An 18,687-nucleotide genomic window follows, 5' to 3' on the forward strand; every position below is an offset into this window, starting at 1 on the left:
TTTACTAATATGCAAAAAAGTGGATAATTGGACATTTATAAAGAATATAAATATTGTGTACGGAAATATTATAATAAAACATGGGTGCAATTAAGTCGAAATTTAAAGGATCTAAATCAAAGTCTAATTCAAAGAAGAAGAAGAAGTTGGACTTGCCCGAATCCAGCTCGGCCAGAAAAACTGTAGATCCAAGATTACCATTTCACACTTACAGACAAGTTTTTAGTTTACGGAATGCATGGAAAGCAGTTACACGTTCAATGGAGGAGATCGCTAAAGAAAACTTATTAAGGTACATGGACATGTAAATAAATACAATAGCAATAAGATGCACTCTATATGATATACATGACTTTTCTTGTAGTTAGTTTTCTTAACAATGATATAGTTCTGCATTATAATGCTTGCACAAAACATGTACAATAACACATCACAGTGAGTACATGTACTTTAATTCATTGAATACCTTTGTGACAATGTTCACATTTATATAAGCCACAAAATCCGGCTTTTGTTTTTCATTTCCCATAATCTAGTTAAAATATTATCTATCAATTGTTCCATTCTGTCTGGATGTAGGACTGCTCAATTGGTAAGTCTAATTTTAATAAGATTGCTTTTCCCAAAGTACTGTGTAGCTTTTCATTCTCATCACTACGTTAACATCCAAAAGTTTTATTTACCATCTTCGTTTTTGTATTTTTATCTCTTTTCATTCCATATTTTGTGGAAATATGGCAATGTAGATGCTTTTCAATATTCATGTTTCTTCTGCTTGACCCCTGCATACGTTTTTTTTTCGTTTTTTCTTACCACAGCCTGGTATCTCGTTTTTTATCAATAAGCCATTATTTTAGCAACTTGTAATGTAATGAAACCAATGTAAAATATATACAATAATGGTAATGTCCCATTTGTTTCCAACTTCCTTACAATAAAAATCAAAACAAAATAATACAATAGAAATGTGCACGTACATGTATATAGCTTTGGAGATATTTCGACGAATTCAGTTTGAACGATCTGGAAGCTTATCACAAAAGAGGTCAAGACTTTAAAACAAAGATCGGTACATGTACACTATACATACAAATGTATATAACATGATGCATGACAGTCATTGCTACGTGTAATTTGGTTTTTTTCCTATCAACGGTGCTGAAATTTATTGTGTTCTTTTACGCTACTTATACATGTACAATATACGTCTTCATGTCTTGTTTCGTTTCACTTTCAGATTTGTTTAATGTTGCGTCAAGCTCAAGCCAGTGAACTCTATAAGGGCAACCATTTCGCTTACATGTGTATAATGTTGTTTTGGTGCCGCTGTAGCCTGCCCTGCGGTGTGAAGGTTTCCGCGTCGTTCATTGAAGACCCATGGGTGACCTTGAAATGACTTTTTTTTTTTTTATCCCGGTGGGGTTTTTGTCTCTTTGACATTTTCACCATATCCATTCTCGTTATAATTGTGTGACACTGTCCTTCTTGCATTTATCTTTTTTTATACATTTTTTTCCATACCTATATGAAATGCATTTCGATTTGTCTATAATAAGCTAAGGTTGTTTTTGTTTGTGTAAGCTGCATTTTTCTCGCATACCTGTGTCATAGACAGTTTACGTTTGACAAGCAAGTAATATTACATGTACTGAGAAAATACTGTAATTACTACAACAATCTTGTAACTTGTCTCATATCTATATGTATACCTACACACATGTGTACACATGAACATGGTTGAATTGCGAAAGTAATCATTTTTTTCTTGCGTTTTTAGTACCCTCTGGCACCATTTTTAGCACTTTAAAACTTCAGTCTGTGTAATTCTTGTAAAAAAATTCTTCAGTTCATTTTAGTAGTTAACAAATTCAGAATATTCGAGCACAGTACGAACGTTACGTGAATCAATATTGTTGCATGTAGTTAAACAAATATTGAAAAAATGTGGTTTCAAGTTGTAAAGACTCTTACTATAGAATTCTAAAGAACAGCTTTTAACCATTTAATGTTCTACTGAAGACTTGAATTGCTCCTGCAATCTGCAAGGCGTTTTGGTTTAGTCAGAGCATGGTAAATTGATCAGGAATAACCAAACATATCATATATAATACAGTTTGGTTTATCAAAATATGATTACATTAAATCCTTATTTCGATTACTTTAAACCACTAAGTATATTTATTATGAATGCCTCGCTGCGTATTCGATAGCGATAAGATATATAACTTTTATTATAGTAAAACATGAATAAAATATTATACGAAGTCTGTATTTAAGTATGTGTAGGTCTAAACGTCAGGCAAGAGTAACTCGTTTCATCGCACTTGGAATTTTATTTGAAATTAGTCGAATTTTAAATTATCATTACAAATTTTGTTTAAAAATATGTTGTAGAGAACTACTTCATACGACCGCGCAGTAGTCGTCGACTACGGACAAGGAACATTTCCGTGCGATAACTTTAGTTGTGGTTGACCAACTGTTATGAACTTTTGATACTCTTTTACTAATCACTACAGGAAGGTTCCTATTTTATTTTGAATTTGTAGACCCTACCGTTTTATAATTACGGGCCAAAAATGGTAAAAATATTAAAACCTATGTTCATGTAGTTTGTTCGTTTTCCTTCCATTTTTTATTTTTTTTTATTATTGTGTTCCATTTCAAATAATAGTAAAAAATGGATCAGCAGATTTGATGTCTTTTGGACCGTTTTCAAGTTATAGGGGGATGCGAAATAAGTTCAACTTTTTAACAAGTTTTGGTCCGATTTCGATTTTTATTTTTTTGTATTCCTCACAAAAATCCTACCTGCAATTTTCAATCAGATATCAGATATCTCTTTCGGTTTTCGAGTTATAAGGGGTCAAAGGAGGCAAAGGAGGCACACCCCAATAATCATCTTTTTTTTTCATTTTCAGTCTGATTTTGAAAATTTTAATGGAATTTCGTTTCCTATGCAATATAGTGTCAAAAAATAACTTCTTGTGAACGTAATGAATTATAAGTCCCTATGTTTAAGTGTGTCAAAAACAGCGTAATCGACCACTGCGGTCGTATCATGCCGCGCTCTGCGAAGCTTTTTATTGATTATTGCAATTTGAAAAATACGTTACTTGCATGATCTAACGAAAACAATTAATTTCCTTCATTCTAATAGAGTGATTAAAAATGTACGACTTATTTTTTAACCTAGTAAATACTTAATTTATGCTAGAGTTTTCCAACATTGTACATTGCAGAGTGAATTGTGCACATCTACATCGTTTTAAAAAAAAAGAAAAACGATTCTCATCCATAGAAGTTTTGCTTTAAACTTTTCTCAACTCTCAATCATTCGGATGGTAACATTCTTACGAAATAAAGCTTGATAGAGAAATGATTTAAGCAACTCTAACCGTAGGTATAATTTATATAAAAGGTCCTCTCGCTAATGAATTAGGAGTAAATTTAGTATCAATGGTGAAAGTTAATGCAGGTTTTTATTATTGTATGCGTTTCAGATATTTTAAAAGAAGAATATGATGTTAAGATGCCCAACCAAATAACTTAATGTCTTTTTATAATATGGGAAAATGTGGGGGACGGGGGTCATGCTGAAAGCATCATTATAAAATTTGCATGATGTGTCATCCCCCGAAAAAAAAAAACAAACTTTAACTACCCACCGAAATATATATTGTCAAGCTGCCCTATTCTTATAATGTACGAAAAACCCAAACTTTAATGTTTAAAACACCTGTAACATGTCATAATATTATGATCACAAAATGTTGGTCATTATAAACATAATACATGCCAAGTTCTGTCACAATCTCTTTTGTGTTCTTAAACGTAATAGTAATAACCTTAATCAATCACCACTATGCAATGCATGTTGGTCGTTTCAGAAAAAAAAAGAAACACGAAATAGTAAGCAACAAACATATTAATATTCACAAAAAACTTTTCGATACATACAACAGAAATGTGAATTACGCCTATTAGTGTTCTAATATAGGAATCTGTCTGCGACAAAAAAATGTTTTTATTGTTACAGGTAAATTAATTGGTAAAAGAAAGATAACTCTAATTCAGTGGTAACTATGATCTATATACCTATTGGTTGTTTCTTCAGATATCTGTACACATGTATTATAATGCTATTTCTTCTAAGTTATCTCTCTGTACAGCAGCATATGTTTCTGTTATAAACGGGTAAAAATGTGCATCAAAAGCCTTTTAAACTTGTGCATGGTATGAAATATTAAGTTGACTTCATAATTTTACAATTTCGAACATAAAAATTCCTTGTCTGCTTACAAAAACGTCATGCCCATCGTTTCATGTCTGGTCCAAGTAGGCGCATTAATGGGTCTTTTTTGTCAAAGTCTTGATTGAAACTAAATGACGATCAGTGGACTACATGTAATCATGTGTGCTCTGCTTAAACATCTGTTGACAAAAGTGCAAACTGGCTGATAATTATTGTCTTGAAACGCGTCCTACGTGACGATAGACGAGACAGATTGTTATTTTAACTGCTATAGCCAGATATTTCGGTGACCGAGCGAAACAACTTTTATAGGATGAAATGTACATCGAATGCATTTTTAAAAGCAGTTCCCGGTGACTGGAAACTTTGATAATGTTACGACAACAACAACTTTAAAACTGTAAAGCGGATTTAATTGTCACAACGGAAAAACGGCGTTTCATTTTCAGTCATTTGCAATTTTAGCGTCTGTCAAAAGGAAAACCGTAGCAATATGTTTTAAAGATTGTCGAACCTTGTAAAAGTACATTCAATTTACATTAGAAATATCTACTGCTAATATTTTTTCATTAGAACTTTCAACGCAACTAAAGTAAAAAACGATAATAAAATAAAGCGAATACGTCACATTGCTCATATAACGCTCAAATGCAGTACCATATTTTTTATTCTGTTTTGTTTCTATCAAAATGTACTGTTTATTTATTTATTAATACTTGTAGCGTTATATTTATATTTATTTATGCTGCTTGATCAGCCCTCCGAAATCAAAATAATAATAATAATTAAAAAAAAAAAAAAAACTCACACACTCGCACACAGTGTTCAGCAAAGTTGAAGTTTCAGGCGGCAAGAGTGAGAATTTATTTTCGACCGCGTCGCCTTGAAATGTTTATTGGTACCAATAACATTTGAAACATGAGGGTATTTTGCTCGGTTTCTAATTAAATATATGTTTAAAATAACTCGCGCCGTACCAACCGAGATTTTGGGTGCTTATACTTATAGTATTTCTGTTCTCAATTTCAGATTTTTAAAAAAGCATCCAGATTATGTAGAACATTTCCCTTCGTATGATAGTGAAAAACCGGAAGAGGATATTAAAGGAAGTTTTGAATTTGAAAATGATGCCATGGAAATATTTGGACTATTTGATGATGTTGTAAACAATTTAGAAGAAGTTGATAAAGCTTTATCACAAATTCGTCACGAATTTTCAGCGAACGAGAAAATCCCTCAACTTTTAAAGGTAAGATTGAAACGTTATCGAAATAATTATAGAATGTAAAAATGCCACTTTTATGAAATTTGCCAATGCACATTGTGGTAGTTGTATTAATTAGAAGTGGGAGCCGGAGAGCATGATTTGCCCAACAAAATGTGAAGATGGGTTTAATTAACCGAAAAATGTTTTTAGATAATCTCGCTCGATCTAACACAAGTTCAGCGCATTTTTATCTGTACATGTATGTTTTGTGACTCAATACTCTTATTCTAGTGTCTCAACATAAATCTAGAATTTTGATTAATTAACCCCATTTGAAATTTACCGAACCAAGAACGAAAACTTTTGAAAAGTGCTTTCATATACAATTTTTATTATTTTTTATATAATCCAAGTGCAACTACATGTACAACCGAACGATAAACAAAGACTATGTCATGTAGTCTTTTACTGTTTCCTAATAAAAAAATAAATATTTTTTATGGGTTTTAACATGTATGTATAATCTTTTGTGTAATACATGTACATGTATATTTAAAGGCTGTTACTGAAGAGCGAAGTAAAAGCCTCTAAGTATTGTTTGGTTTTTCAAGGTCACGCTGATACAATGTATTGGTTAAGCACTAGTTAGACTTAGTTGTGTGTGCCACACCTATTATTACTATTTTTTTCAGGATATGAACCCAACATTCATGGAATTAATATCGGAGACATTAGGTGAACGATTTACTGCCGCAACAGAGGAAAACTTCCGAATGCTGTATAGTTTCATTCTGACCGAAGGTGAAAAATGTATAGCAGGCAAAATTTAAAAAATAGAATAGTTGCATTCAATGTGCATTGATCGTGTATTGAGTTCTACATTCAATGATGGCTAGAGACACTGGACATTATAAATATCTTGTTAATCAATACGACTGTTTAAAGTATTGAATGTTGCTTTTAGTTTTCTATTTACTAGGTATGCAGGTACATTGTATATATCTGGATATAGAGGGACGATGTAATTCCCAAAATGTTATTAATTGCCGACTCATTTTTATACATTTTCTTCTGCATACAACCTTTCATTTAATTTACATGTACAAGGTTATTACAGTATTTCACTAAATTAAATATTAAAAATGAAAATAATGGCTTAGTTTCTGTATAGTGAACGTTTTTTTTTCGAAAAAAAAACTAGTACTGAATTATTTATTTCATTTGTAAGATAGCATTAACATGAAAATAACAAAAAAAAAGGAAAAATCAAATTGAAGATATTTAAACACTTTTAATAACAACTTAGACTTTCATTTTTGCGGTGAAGTTGAGAATTCAAAATCATAAATAAAAAGGATATTAAGGAAAACTACCGAATGCTGTATAACTTCATTCTGACAGAAGATGAAAAATGTATATTACATGGAAGTTAAAAAATAGTAAATTGCATTCATTGTGCATTGACTGTATATTGATTTCTACATCTTAGAATATCTAGAGACAGATGACATTATACGTACGTTGTATAAGTAATCAATACGAATGTTTAAAGTATTGAATGTTGCTTTAAGTTTTCCATGTGCTAAGTGTGCAGGTACATTGTACATACCAGGTACAGGTACATTGTACATACCTAGAACATTGTACATACCAGGTACAGGTACGTTGTACATACCTGAGCGTAGAGGAGTGAGGTGATTCCATTCTTACCGACTCATTTATATATACATTTTCTTCTGCGTGCAACTATTCATTACATGTACAAGGTTGTTAAAAATTGTAATTCATTTATATTAAAATGAAAGTAAATAGCTTACTTTCTTTAGTGTATGTTTTCGAAAAAGGAGTACTGAATTCATTATTTCACTGTAAGAAAGCATTAACATGAAAAAATAAAAGAAAAGAAAAAACTGAAAGTATTAAAACTCTTTTGATAACAACCTAGACTTTCATTTCTGCGGTGGTGAAAACCTGTCGAGAATTCAAAATAATAAGACAAGGAATTAAGTACCATAGTGAGCGCGCTCACATATCCAACGCGTCCCAAATGTTGGATATTTAAGTAAATTTGTTCGTAAGAGAAATACATGTAGAAGGACCCCGATAAAAGAAAAGGGAATAAGAGTGTTTTTCAGGCTTTAGACTTTTATCTTGTAACTAAATTCTGTTACTCAGAACGGTAGTTTCAAACTCAGACTGATTTCTTTGAGTTTTAGTTAATCAAAAGTAAATATCATCGTAGCGAACAAAACATCCATTTGACCTGTAACTTATACACACTAAATTTCATGTCATAATCTGTAAGAGTATTCAAGGGAACCAAGGCCACAGCGGTAATCAAAAGAATGTAATCCAGGGACAAAACCAGACATGAAAAACAGACATACACAACAAAGAACATAAAGTAACTAAAATCATACATACAAAGCAACAAAAGCAAACGAACAACTCGGACTCCACTAAAAACTGGGAGCATGGACCAGGTGCACCGGTAGGGAAAGCGTCCTCTGCTTTTTTAGAAACACTCGCCGAGTTGCTCATAAAAAATCAAGTCCGGGGAAGACAAACGAGGAAAGGAAAACTATGACCCTTTGAATAAATCAGTTTTCATGGTGCAGATGGATACACCATAACGAGTTCATGATGACGACCATAAAACTTCTGTAGTGATGACTTCTTGTAGCAACATAACCCAGTTCCAGAAGCCTATTTGTTAGAGTTCTAGCGCGATACAAAAAGTCTGCGTTGTTTCGGCAAGCTCTGGCATAACGTATGAGTTGTGATATGAACACTCCTTACGCATGTGCCGAAGGGATGTTGCCATAGATGAAAGGAAAGTTGACAATTCTGAATGAAAAGTCATCACGTTTGTCGTAAAGTTTGGTCAATAGTTTTCCTTTACCATTGATTTCTAAGTGTAGGTCAAGATATGAGGCTGACTTCACAGTGTCTGTAGTATCCTTTATCTCAAGTTCTTTTGGGTAGATGCGATGTATCAAATCCCCGAAATTAGGATTGTTTAAAAATACGTCATCAAAATAGCGGAAACTGAGTTTGAAGGATCTAGCCAAACGATATTCTTTCTTTCTGATCAGATATCTATAAAGTCAGCCTCATAAGAGAGGAGGAATAGGTCAGCAAGTAAAGGAGCACAATTTGTTCCCACTGGAATGCCGACCGTTTGTTGAAAAAACACGTCCACCACATTGGACAAATATGTTGTCGATTAAAAATTCCAGCATTTTGTAAACATCTTCCTCTGTATATTTGGAAGATGATTTGGAATTATTTCTTACAAAGTATGAGGAATCACTACCAAGAACTATATATTTGTATTTAAGTGTACCATCATTTTTGGAAAAACAACGATGTATGATGTTTTTAAGTCGAGATAATAACTGAGTATGGGGAATAGAAGTATGCAGTGTTGAAAAATCATAGGTTTTAGTGCTATTATATTCAGATAATAGTCTTGAGCTGATTGTCTCCAAAAGATCTTTCAAAATTTTCAGGATCCACATTGAATTAATACCACTACGGGAGTAACAAGTGTTGTGGTAAGACTGCAGACCCTCTTTGACAGTTGTGAGTATAGAAGTTAAATGTTTTGAAAGAGGTTTGGTGGTACATTTTGCAGATCCTGCTATGAAACGTTGTTTGTATGGATTCTTGTGGAGTTAAGGAATCCAGTACATAGACGGTAAATCACAATCATCGTCCGTGGTAGAGAGACCAAAAGAAGATAGCACAGATTTATGGTTTTCCATAATCTCTTCTTTGGAGAGAGTGGTAGCAGTTAAGGTCTTATCACAGTTATTATTTTCTACGTCTACGTCTGATAATAAACATTGGATGTAGAACGTTTTGCAGACAAAAACAATGTTGTTTTGGGCTTTGTGTGCTGGTACGACAACATATTTGTCATGTATAGTGGACAATGTTTTTGCTAAATCGGGATCTTTGAAAACTGATGTAGCCTTGGCACTCATTGACCTACTTAAAACGTTTCAAAATTAAAGACCTCACGGCCTTTAACCACTCTGACAGAGAATCAATGTCTTCTTGTTCTCGTTTTATCCATTTTCTAGCATAGTCCTCGATGGCATCTATAAGAACTTTAAGGTTATAATTCCAATTTATGAAGCGTGGTTCACGGTCCTTGGGACCTTTAGAAAGGATATTACGCTAAGATTCGTTTTCGATAATGGTTAAATCTCCCGTAAAGACGTGACCAGAAGGACCATATTTGAATGGAGAGGTTTTGCAAGAACAGTCAGGTGGTTTAGCCTTGAAGTCCTCAATCTCGATGTTCTGCAATAGCCTTTTATAATTGAAAAATTTGGATGCAATGGGTAAAGAATAGGAATATGAAATAATTGGTATGGATTTGTCTTTGAAATATGTGGGAATTTTGTTGGTAACGTTTCTGTGTTTGTTTGTTTGTTTGTTGGGGTTTAACGTCCGAGCAGCAATATTTCAGCTATATTCAGACAATGAACATGAAATGGATGATAAAATGAACATGAAATGAAAAAAAAAATGGGTCACAAGGATAATAGGGTCGACAAATTTTGATTGCCACTGGAAAAAGGGGGGATGGGTAAGATCGGTCAATTTAGCTTCCTGTGGCGGAGCGCAAAGGTTCCTACTCCTATCGAATACCACAGCAGGGTTCTTTAACGTGCAAGGAACGTGGAATCTTTCCCAACACGGTGCACCACTATGGTTTGCGGTCAGGTTTTCCGTATTATAGCCTGACAACCCCAGCATGTAATACGCCAGGGGTACCCCATTCCACCACCTGGGGCACACATCCCAGTTGCTCTGTGGGCAGAGCGCCTAGCCCCCGGCTAGGTTTCTGAGCACTATTTAGTCGCCTTTTACGACAAGCTTAGCGCTGCTGCAGGCCTATTCTTTTTACACCCGGACCTGCACGGGGCGTAACGTTTCTGTGATGGAGGATGTTTGCCAAATTAATTGCATCTATACCTTTGTTGACAAACTGTAGTGGAAGAAATGATCGTTTTTCTTCATATTGACTTTTCACACAAACTGGTTTAAAGAGTCTGTGGAAACCAATATCCAAAATGATTGCAACAAGTCTGTATAATGATGAGGTGGGGTCAGAAACTGAAGTGTCAAGACCTGTTTTGTAAAGGGAGTGTAGACGAGTGAGAGGTATAGAATAAAGTTTGGTTCTAAGTCCAAGAGGTTTTTGTATGAAAGGAAGGAGACCATCTATGGAGACATCATGCAACTTAGGTGACGTATAGGGACGATGGCCATGACTCCTTTCCCGTCTTGAATTTTTGTCAAATAAATTCATCACATTTATGCTATTGTTATATTGGCTTGAAAGGTTTCCTATACTTTTGATGTTGTCATTGCATTCGTAAGGTATTGCAGTACCTAGTCTGCGTATCCAGTACTCCTCTCTTTCCCTACAATAGTTTTTACTTAGAACGGGACTGTTCGTAGGATGGTAAATTTTTTTCTAAAATACGAACTTTCATGGAGAGGATTGAATGATCTTGTTGATTAAAGTGTTGATAAACTGTCGGGAATTTGGTGGTGTTAATTCCCGAACGATGACCGCACATACTTTTATTTAACCGTTGTTGGGTTTCTCCGACATATATTAAACCATATAAGTTGCATTCTAATCCATATTTTAAGTTTGTTGATTTGCAACTTAAGTCATCGTGGTTTCTTGTATGGAAGGTTTTGTTTGTAAGAGAACTGGAGAAGTAAGGGTCGGTTATAAGAATGTTGCATGTTTGGCAATTTTTAATACCACATTTTGATATGGTACAATGTGGTTCGTCATCTTTGTAGTCAAATATATCGTTTAAAGTGATGGAACATGGTTTGATAATTTTAAAATAGTCAGAATTTTTGGGATAGATGGTCTGCAGGCTGAACGTGTGATTGGGTACTTTTAGTTGAATTGGTCGGGGCACTTTCCATACCAGATGTGAGTGTGCTAAGATTCCCATCTGGGGACACCACGTTCTTACAAGACAACAGAGTGTCCGATCTGCCGTCAGGTTCGGACCTTTTTATACTGGGCGACGTCCTAGCCAGTTTTTCTTTCATTCCTCTTGTTAAAACCATTAATTTAAAAAAAATGTATTATTGGGTTGATGATACCCTCGGGGACAAAATCCACCAGCAGAGGTATCGACCTAGTGGTGTGAAAGAGTAACCAAGGGAACCAAGGCCACAGCGGTAATCAAAAGAATGTAATCCAGGGACAAAGACCAGACATGGAAAACAGACATACACAACAAAGAACATAAAGTAACTAAAATCATACATACAAAGCAACAAAAGCAAACGAGTAATTCGGACTCCACTAAAAACTGGGAGCATGGACCAGGTGCACCGGTAGGGTAAGCTTCCTCTGCTTTTCTATAAACACCCGCCGAGTTGCTCATAAAAAGTCAAGTCCGGGGTAGACAAACGGAAAACTGTGACTCTTTGAATAAATCAGTTTTCATGGTGCAGATGGATACACCATAACGATCCACAAGTTCATGATGACGATCATAAAACTTCTGTAGTGATGACTTCAATCTTGTAGCAACATAACCCTGTTCCAGAAGCCTATTTGTTTGAGTTATAGCGCGATAAGCGTTTAGAAAAAAAGTCTGAAAAATGGTTATTTCTATGAATTTAGTTAAGTTCAAGACCCGTAATTTCGGTAAAAATCATCAAAGCGGAACGAAACGTTGAATTGACCTGTAACTTGTCAAGATGAGCTTATATACCAAAATTCATGTCAATATCTGCACAAAAAAAAAAAAAAAACAAAAAACAAAAAACAAAAACAAAAACAAAAAAAAAAAAACCCGAAAAAAAAAACAAAAACAAAAAAAATCGGAAAACTGAAGATAGACTGACGGACGGGTCAAAAACATCGTTGCGTGGGGTATAATAAGTTTAAAAATAACAATGAAATACATGAAGCCCTCGCAATAACGATGAACCATTTAACTGTGGTAGATTATTTTTAGTGGATTTCTATTAGGCTCAGAACGTAAAGAAAATAATGTCTGTAGTATTGTTTCATACGACTTTGCAACCTTTAAAGGAACATAATTGCGTTATTTTATTCGGAGTGCGAAATACTTTGATATTACCTACAGAATAATATCAAAACAAAATACAGACAATGAGCCGGCCACAAAGAATATCTTACCCAGATTTGCTGTTTTACATAGCATCAGAAGCAAGTTTCCTGTTGATATCCAAGTGGTGAAACAAAGTGATAATTAATGTGTATGTATCTTTGACATCCTTAAGTCTAACGATTGGTATATTGCATTTTATTAGTTACAAAATAATTTTCGCACAAACGTCAACACGAAACGATTTTTGTTGCATTGAAACGTGGTCTGTCTATAATTTAAAGGAGTCCAAGAGATGCCCTTGTAAGAGCAGATATTTCAATCCCAGCCCAAAGCTACTGCACTGGAAAGGAATTTGTCATTTTTTGTAACGTAACTTGCGAATCCGATAACACCATATACCTTCTCCAGTGCCGATGTGGTATGCAGTATGTTGGCGAAACAGAACAACCTTTCAACAGACGTATGAATGGCCATCGCAGTGACTACAAATGTAAACCAGACGTCCCTCTAAGTCGCCAACTTAGATCTGCCGGACAAACCCAGGAAGATCTCCACGACATTGTTGTTACGATCATAGAACATAATAACAACTGGTCAAAATGTAAAAGAGTGTCTCGTAAAAGCATTTGGATGAAAAAAATTACAAATAACTTCACCAGATGGAATAAACGAGAAAAAATAATTCATTTTTAGGTCTTGGTCTAGAGCTTTATGGCTGATATTGTTAGCACGTTAACATTCAAATCCCCGATCTACGTCTGCTGATTTGTACCCACGCGATAACAAATGACCACGGAGTTCGAAGTACCTGGCTATATGGTATGCTTTTAGTACAATACAATGTTTTGGATGACAACTACTGGGAGACAAGTATTGGTGACTAACAGTTGGTTTGCTCAAAATTTACTGAAAGAAGCTCGTTCTTTTCTATCTGATCTTGAACTTTGTAATATTCAGAGATGATTAGTCGAAATCTGATCTATTCAATCCAAGAAATTTAAAAAGGAAATAACTTATAAATTCACACGAGACGGTGTACACATATCGGACGATACAGAAATACCTGATATTTTGCCAGAGGACAAAATTGCGCCTATAAAGTCTCGTAAACTCCGGATTTGAAATAGCGGAAAAAAATCATGTCTGTAGGAGTTTAAGAGATGTCCTTGTAAGAGCAGAGACTTCATCTCAGCCCAAACAAAACACAACGGGCAAGTTTCAACCATGTGGAGATAAAAGATGTAAGACCTGTAGTAATCATCCCTATGAGACTGGGATACATTTAACATAGGACCTTATGGAGAGCTCGAAGGAGGGATTCTTTGAATGGATACTGTACTATAGTAAGACCAATTTTTAGACCAGATTTCTATGTGTCCTATAGTACAACCAGATTTCTCTGTGGGTCTTGTATTTGTTTTGACAAGATGTGCTCTAAATAATTAGGTTTGTTTTGTTCGTGCTCTGTTTCAAAAATTAATGTTATGCAATAATTTATTTGAATTAATTGTGTAATCTCTTTGAAAAATAAGGCAAATATTTTATATGATATATTTTATAACATTTCAATACCCATATGGAATAGTACACATATCAGTAGTAATTATTCTTTTGTCAAACACAATTTTGTATCTTTGCGTTCGGTTTTTGTCATTATTTTGCTATTCTTTTGGTCACGTGATATTTTATGGTTATCCACAACAGTCATTTTCTTCTCACTACCGTACATTACTAAATCTAGAACAGTGTCAAAGTTGATGTCGAGAGATTGTAATGTAATTAAGAGTTATTCAACGAACTTTACACGCAGTTTGAATTCCTTTATGGTCTGGTCTGTCAAGTTTATAACAATAGTTCTTTGGACCACCTGTCACAAAGTGTGTTATCTGGTACTTCGTCCGTCAGATCGCCCAGATAATCACCTAGAGAAGGTCTCCATTCCCCACCAGCCGTAACGAATATAATTGAATCTGTATCAGCATATAGAGCTCTCATTTTTGTTTTTCCACCTCATTTCAACAGTTTCGTCAGACACGAAATTTAGGCCTGAAACTTCTTGTTGATCACTGGTCAGGATATCAAAATATAGTGCAGGGTCTGATACGTATTCTATTGGTGGTAAATTGGAATTTACCCCAGAAGCTATTTAACATCAATTTTGTCATTCCAATTTGATTCTTTCTTTCTCAAAGTTGTCATCAATATATATCTGCGTATATCATTTTCAGTTTTGACCCAAGCAGACCATCCGCTTGCTTCTTGTTTCATCTTTAGAAATGTATTGATATACACCGTGAATATACTACAAGATTTTGACTGAGGATCGTACTGCTGAATGTTGTTGTAGTGCCAAACTTCTAACATAGTGTCTAGAATATATCCTTTCTTCATGGCCATTTTCACTTCATCAGTTACCCAAGTACCAGTAATCGCTCTCTGGCCGTCTCTGTAATCATTGGCTCTGTCGTTTTGTCCCATCACACGTCCTACATAAAACAAATATCAGCTTCTTGATTTTTGCCGGTAGAACAGGAATGTGAAGTTTTCGTGGTGGAATCATTTTACATTTTACAAAACCTTTGTATCTTTAAAGGTTTCTGTTATCACTGTTGGATGATCTAATACGGCTAAAAGACGACTAAATAGTGCTCAGAACCCTAGCCGGGGTTAGGACGCTCTGCCCACAGAGCAACTGGGTTGTGTGTCCCTGATGGTGGAATGGGGTACCCCTGGCGTGTTACATGCTAGGGTTGTCAGGCTTTAATACGGAAAACCTGACCGCAAACCAAAGTGGTGCACCGTGTTGGGAAAGATGCAACACTCCTTATTGAAATAATTAAGTATACAAATTTTAGTAGTGGTTAATAATCAGAAAAGTAAAGGTAAATAATCAGAAATATTTGTAGTAGAACAGTTATTAGAAGATGAAATGAAACGTAATTTGAACGGCAAAACAGGCAACATTTTTATGACCGACTCTTACGTCTCTAGTTCCCTTACAAACATAACCTTCCATACAAGAAGTCACGATGACTTAAGATGCAAATCAACAAACTTAATATATGGATTAGAATGCAACTTATGTGGTTTAGTATATGTTGGAGAAACGCAAGAACGATTAAATAAAAGAATGTGCGGTTAACACCACCAAATTCCCGACAGTTTATCAACACTTTAATCAACAAGATTATTCAATCCTTTCTATGAAAGTTCGTATTTTGGAAAAAATTACCATCCTACGAACAGTCCCGTTCTAAGTAAAAACTATTGTAGGGAAAGAGAGGAGTACTGGATACGCAGAATAGGTACTGCAATACCTTACGGATGCAGGTGGTTTAGCCTTGAAGTCCTCAATCTCGAGGTTCTGCAATAGCCTTTTATAATTGAAAAAAAAGGATGCAATGGGTGAAGTATAGGAATAGGAATATGAAATAATTTGTATGGATTTGTCTTTGAAATATGGGGGGAATTTTGTTGGTAACGTTTGTGTGATGGAGGTTAGTAGCCAAATTAATTGCATCTATACCTTTGTTAACAAACGGTAGTGGAAGAAATTATCATTTTTCAAGTACGCATTCTTAGCTTTATTTTGACTACTTTTAATCAGAATACACACAAATAATGCACTTACAATGAATAGGTCTAGGTTCAGTGTGTTTATGGTACTACATAGGGGTGGGGGTTATTGAGACCTTGAAAACATTTTACGAGTTTTTTGGTTTTTCATTTTATGAAAGTTTGTGGTATTGTGAGTCTAATAAGACCAAAACTAACAAATTCAGATGTAGGACTACAAAGCAATGGTCATTTTTATATCATGCTTTTCAGTGATATTTTCCCTAACAAACTAAAAATGACAAATTTAACTAACTTGTCACACCAAATTGATATCTATGATAATTCAAGAAGTTGTAATAGTAAATATCATTTATCATTATGAAAAATGGACAGATTTCAACAATTTGTATCATGCCTATTTCAACACTGTGTGATTCTTAGTCTGTGATGTATGACCATTTGAGTACTTTGAATATCCCAAGCAGTGACGTTAGGTATTTCAGGGATGACGTCAAGTTATACTGATGTTATGTGAAAATGGAAATAATGACCAGGAAAGGCAATTTTCTACAAATTATGAATTTCTATGAAATATGCCATAATTTAGCTTATGGTATTACTAACCACTTCTAACGTTTCCATTACTTTACATGTTAAACAAGTAATTTTCAATGTTTCACTGTGAATTCCCCCCCCCCCCCCCCAGGACAAATGACACCTTAAAGTTGCATCACATTACAAAGCTTTGAAAATAAGACTTTCAAAATCATTACTCTAATGGTACGATGTCCGTAGAAATTCTTCACAAAAATTACTGAAAATAAACATTTTTACCTTTTCTGCTAACTGACAACATGGAGGCGAATTACTCACACATGTAAACAATATTCATACACTTTTGTAGTAAATTACATATATGATTTTAAAGTACACATTCTCAGCTTTATTTTGCTTACTTTTAATCAAAATACACACAAATAATGCGCATACAATGCATAAGTCTAGGTTCAGTGTGTTTTTGGTACTACATTGGATGGTGGCCATTTGACCCGGAAGTGGTTAGTGAGACCCGACTTAAAAGTTGAGTTATCTCCCATCGCATTATGAATGTTGCCTCTCATAAGAGAAAATGGCTGCAAAAAGTTGTTGATGCTGGGATGGAAAAGAATTGAATATGGCCTTGGAGATATTTGATGGGACATCAGTATTGGAAAAGTTGATCTTCGTTTATTTTGCGAACTTTCTGAAAACGACGATGAGACATTGCATCAGATTATGCTTGGACGTGAGCCGAATACATTTTTAGTAACCAATCTTCTTTTAAGGCTTACATAGTAATGCCACGCACGCACATGTTTTGCAATGTTTGTCTCTTTATAACACTTCCCGCTGCATGGTTGATGGGATAATACATGCTGTGTCATATCGTACCATAAATACCATAAATTACACATGATTATGTTTACATGTTGATGTGTATATAATTTGTGTTAAATTTGTATTGTCTTGAATATGTGTGTTTACTGTACTGAATATTTGATTCAGAATACTCGAAACAGAACAGAAGCACCCACGTTTCAACCAATGGAATATCAAGACAGATTAAATTTATGCATAAACCAGACGAACTTGTTTGAAAAGTGTTTGCGTCAAAATCAACCAAGTTGCTGTTTACATTTCAGTTAAGTACAACAGAATATGAGAATAATTCTCTTTGGATAATCAATATAGGCCCGTTGTAGCTGATGGTGTCGCGCGATCTTTATGCAATGTATTTGCCCCATCTGAAAATGATCGGTTGCTTTTGCCGATTATTTTGGAGTAAAAAACTAATGGAATTTGTAGGGGGTAGATTTTCCTGTTACATAGAGGTCGGTTGGGCTTCTTTTGACTTAGCAGTTGTTAACAGTGAGCTTATTGCTGTTACGTATGGTAAGGAAAATAATAGCGTTGTTATACTTAAACCAAATTTCAATGACGTCTTTGAACAGGATAATGTATTTAGCAGAATTAATGATGATGCTCCATGCTGGGGCATTCCATAGCAGGATGGAAAATTATATTTTGTCTCTGATATTGGTTTAATTGTAGCAGACATTTCTCCTTCACCGTGGACATACCCTCGTCAATTGATAGAAATAAGTCTATCAAAAGCCTTGTATATTGCAATTAGTCGTGGAAAAATAATGGTGACTGACATTAACAAGAATTTAGTTGGCTGCTTCATTATAAATGATGATGAAATCTGGTCAGTAAAAGAAGACCTCATTGACTGTCCTTATGGTTTATCTGTGGACCAGTACGGAAACGTTCTTTTTGTAGCTGGAGCCTTTTCTAAAACAATAAGCGTTATACAGTATTTCGGAAAAGAAGCAAAAACTTTACTAACTTCCACAGAGGGTCTCGAAAATATTCAAGCTGTTTGCTATTACCACGAATTGAAAATTTTATGTTAAGGTCTCACAAACGACACCGTTGGATTGTACCAACTGAAATAATCTTTGATTATTATTTATTAAGATTCCATAAAATAG

General features: G+C 34.6%; 1 protein-coding gene across 2 annotated transcripts; it reads left to right on the plus strand.

Annotated features, from left to right (window-relative positions):
- Window positions 1–80: 80 nt before the first annotated feature.
- On the plus strand, window positions 81–7,278 carry LOC148624806 (uncharacterized). Of its 2 annotated transcripts, XR_015919781.1 has the most exons (4): window positions 81–292; window positions 5,285–5,504; window positions 6,155–7,074; window positions 7,117–7,278. XR_015919781.1 is itself a non-coding variant. In XM_088567716.1 (3 exons), exons 1-3 carry the CDS (start codon window positions 81–83, stop codon window positions 6,290–6,292), a joined length of 570 nt encoding a protein of 189 aa, XP_088423842.1. In that variant the 3' UTR covers window positions 6,293–7,278. The 2 variants fall into 2 exon arrangements, 1 of the variants encoding a protein (XP_088423842.1); XM_088567716.1 differs by having other exon boundaries at window positions 6,155–7,278.
- The last annotated feature ends 11,409 nt before the right edge of the window (window positions 7,279–18,687 follow it).

This window comes from Perna viridis, chromosome 2, assembly GCF_037379345.1.
Source record: "Perna viridis isolate PV_CMFRI_1.1 ecotype Kerala chromosome 2, ASM3737934v1, whole genome shotgun sequence".
NCBI lineage: Eukaryota > Metazoa > Mollusca > Bivalvia > Mytilida > Mytilidae > Perna > Perna viridis.